The sequence below is a fragment of the Chrysochloris asiatica genome, unplaced genomic scaffold (assembly GCF_000296735.1).
Source record: "Chrysochloris asiatica unplaced genomic scaffold, ChrAsi1.0 scaffold00014, whole genome shotgun sequence".
NCBI lineage: Eukaryota > Metazoa > Chordata > Mammalia > Afrosoricida > Chrysochloridae > Chrysochloris > Chrysochloris asiatica.
This window is the reverse complement of record NW_006408532.1, coordinates 21,264,675-21,267,719: the sequence shown is the minus strand read 5'-3', so window position 1 is coordinate 21,267,719 and position 3,045 is coordinate 21,264,675. Positions and strand designations below refer to the sequence as shown.

The 3,045-nt window shown below is 40.5% G+C and overlaps 1 protein-coding gene across 1 annotated transcript in view; it reads left to right on the top strand.

The window, feature by feature from the left end:
- The window catches only part of TRPM6 (transient receptor potential cation channel, subfamily M, member 6), a 178,452-nt gene that overhangs the window by 25,502 nt on the left and 149,905 nt on the right, over window positions 1-3,045 (top strand). Inside the window, exon 6 of the mRNA XM_006835005.1 lies at window positions 906-1,077. Coding sequence (XP_006835068.1) covers window positions 906-1,077 — 172 coding nt within the window. The remainder of the gene's footprint in view (window positions 1-905; window positions 1,078-3,045) is intronic.

Genomic DNA, 3,045 nt, shown 5'->3' with positions numbered 1-3,045 from the left:
TGCTGTGCATAAGGTTGCTATGAGTCAGTACCGACTCGATGGCACCTAATAACAACAACAACAACAATGTAATAAAATCAGGTATTACAGAAGGTATACAGTAAATAGCCACAGTAAATGTTTTGGTGTGCATCATTACTGAGTTGTTTATTATAATGAATGTATGAATATATGTGGAATCTTCAAAAAGTTCATGGAAAAAGGGAATGATAAGATAATGGAATTTTTCTATGAACTTTGTGATGCTTCCTTATGCATGTGTGTGTGTGTGTATACAGATATGATAAATATGTTCATAGCGTAGTGGTTACGAATCGGGCTGCAAACCGCAAGGTCAACAGTTCGAAACTACCAGGAGAAAGATGAGGCTTTCTGCTCCTGTAAAGATTTACAGCCTTGGAAACCCTGTACAGGGTCACTATGAGTTGGAACCAATTCCATGGCACATAACAACAAAATCAACAAATATATGCATAAGTTATTTGATCAGGATACTACAACAGAAGAGATTTCAGAATACATGTTTAGTTAAGACATTGTGTGCGTAGGAGAGTGATGATAGACAGTTACAGCTACACATGTGCTTCTTTAGCTTCACTACTTAGTCTGGTTAGTGCTCCATGGGTGCTGTGGATCTTGTGTGGTGAATCTGTAGCTGTAGTTCATGTGCACAAGCAGCTGCTATATACTACTCACGCATAGGACTGCATATTGATTCATTAAAAATGGGAAATTACAAAATAAAAAAACCCAATTGATCCCTCACCACAGATATTTTGAGAACAATTATTATTATTTTTTAACCTCAACAATATCACTGCAGTATATATAGAGAGGCCTTGGGAATCGTTGTGCCTGGCCTTGAACTTGAGTTGTGACTTTCCCTTGTCCTTGCTGTCTCCCAGGTGGTGTGCTTGTACCAGACTCTTGGTAACCCCCTCAGCAAGCTCACCACACTAAACAGCATGCACTCACACTTCATCTTGTGTGATGATGGGACTGTGGGCAAGTATGGAAATGAAATGAAGCTCAGGAGGAATCTGGAAAAGTACCTATCTCTGCAGAAAATACACAGCCGTGAGTACCATTGGATCTCTGTCAATGTGTCCTAGCTGAGGGAGTGTTTGGGAGTTAGCGGGGAAGAGGGTCCGCTGTGAGCAACGTGTCTTGGCAGCTATAGAATGTTGTTAGTTGCCATTGAATTGGATCCTGATTCATAGTAACCCATCTACAACAGAACAAAACCCTGCTTGGTCTTGCAGTATCCCTCTACTTGGTTGTGAATTGAGCTTTTATGACCAATCATTTACTGGCTAATTTTCATAAGTATATTGCAAGGGCTTTCACCTAGTCTATCCTAGTGTGGAAGCTCCACTGAAATCTGTTCAGCGTTGAAGCAACACACAAGTCTTCAGTGGCAGTTGGTTGGGTGATAGCTGCACATGAGCTGTACTGGCTGGGAATGAAACATGAGAGTCCTGCATGAAAGGCAAGAATTCTGTTCTGGGACAGTCAGAGAGATTAAGTGGATGGTCAATACAAGTCCATTTTAGCTCACTAATGCACAAGATATCGATCGATCTTTATGCATTCCATTACATATTTGACAACTTCCAATTTTTCATTGATTCATACTTTCTACGTTTCACATTCCAGTTATTAATGGATGTTTGCAGCTGTTTCTTCTCATTTTGAGTTGTATGCCATCAGCAAATGAAAGTCTTGAAAGCTTTGCTTCATTCATGTCATTATGGTCAACTCTGTGTTGAAGAGGCAGCTCTTTCCTAGTCCTATTTTGGGTGCCGTCCAACCTGAGGGTCGCTTCTCCTGGCATTATAGCTGACTAAAGTTCTGATGCTGTTCATAATGTTTTCTTCCTCTGGCACTATGTCTGACAGCATTTCACTGCTAAGGTTTTCAGTGGCTTATAAGAGTTGATCCACCTCTTCTTTCTAATCTTAGTCATGAAGCTCAGCTGAAACCAGTCCACCAAGGGTGACCATGTTGGTATTTCAAGTACCAATGGCATGGCTTCCAGCATTACAGCAGCATGCCAGCCAGCACACTATGAAAAGTTGATAGATGAGTGGTGGATTCTTCATTATTCCCCCCTAAGATGAGTGGTGGTTTCTTTAGTTGCATAGTGGTTACGAATTGGGCTGCGAGCATCAAGGTCAGCAGTTCGAAACTACCAGCTGTTCCGCAGGAGAATTTCTGCTCCTGTAAAGATTTACAGCCTCGGAAACCCTGTACAGGGTCGTTATGAGTTGGAGCCGACTCGACTCCACGGCACATAACAACAGTAACAACAATGGTTTAATTGGAGTCCTGGTGTGGCGCTGTGGGTTAATGCGCCAGACTGCAAAGCCATTTGAACTGCAAGGTTGGTGATTCAAGCTCACCAGCTGCTCCTTGGAAACCCTATACAGGGTCGCTATGGGTCGGAATTGACTTGACGGCACTTGACAACAACAAGAATGTTTAATCATATGGTTTCTATGCCAGGTATGACAAGTTAAAGATGAATATTCATCATTAAAATGAACATTTCAAGATCTATATTGAAGTACAGTCCTGTCACTGATAAGATAATACCCATAAACCTGTAAGGAAGATGTTAGAACCACTACTATTCTAAGGTATGCGTTAGCCACTAAAGCAAAAGATGAAGAAATTGACGAATTCTATCAATTTGTTCAGTCTGAAATTGATCATATATGCAATCAAGATGCCTGATAATTACTGTTGATTGGGATGTGAAAGTAGAAAAAAAAAAGAGTAAGCATTAGTAGTTGGAAAATTTGGCTTTGGTGATAAGAATGAAGCTGGAGACACTGTGATAGAATTTTGCATGATCAACACCTTATTCATTGCAAATACCTTTTTCAACATGAATAGCGGTTATACATGTGGACTTTACCAAATGGAATACAAAGGTCTCAAATTAACTACATCCCACCTGAATTTAGAGATCATCTGAAGAACAGATTTGATACATTAAACACTAAAGACCAAAGACCAGAAGAGTTGTGGGATGACATCAAG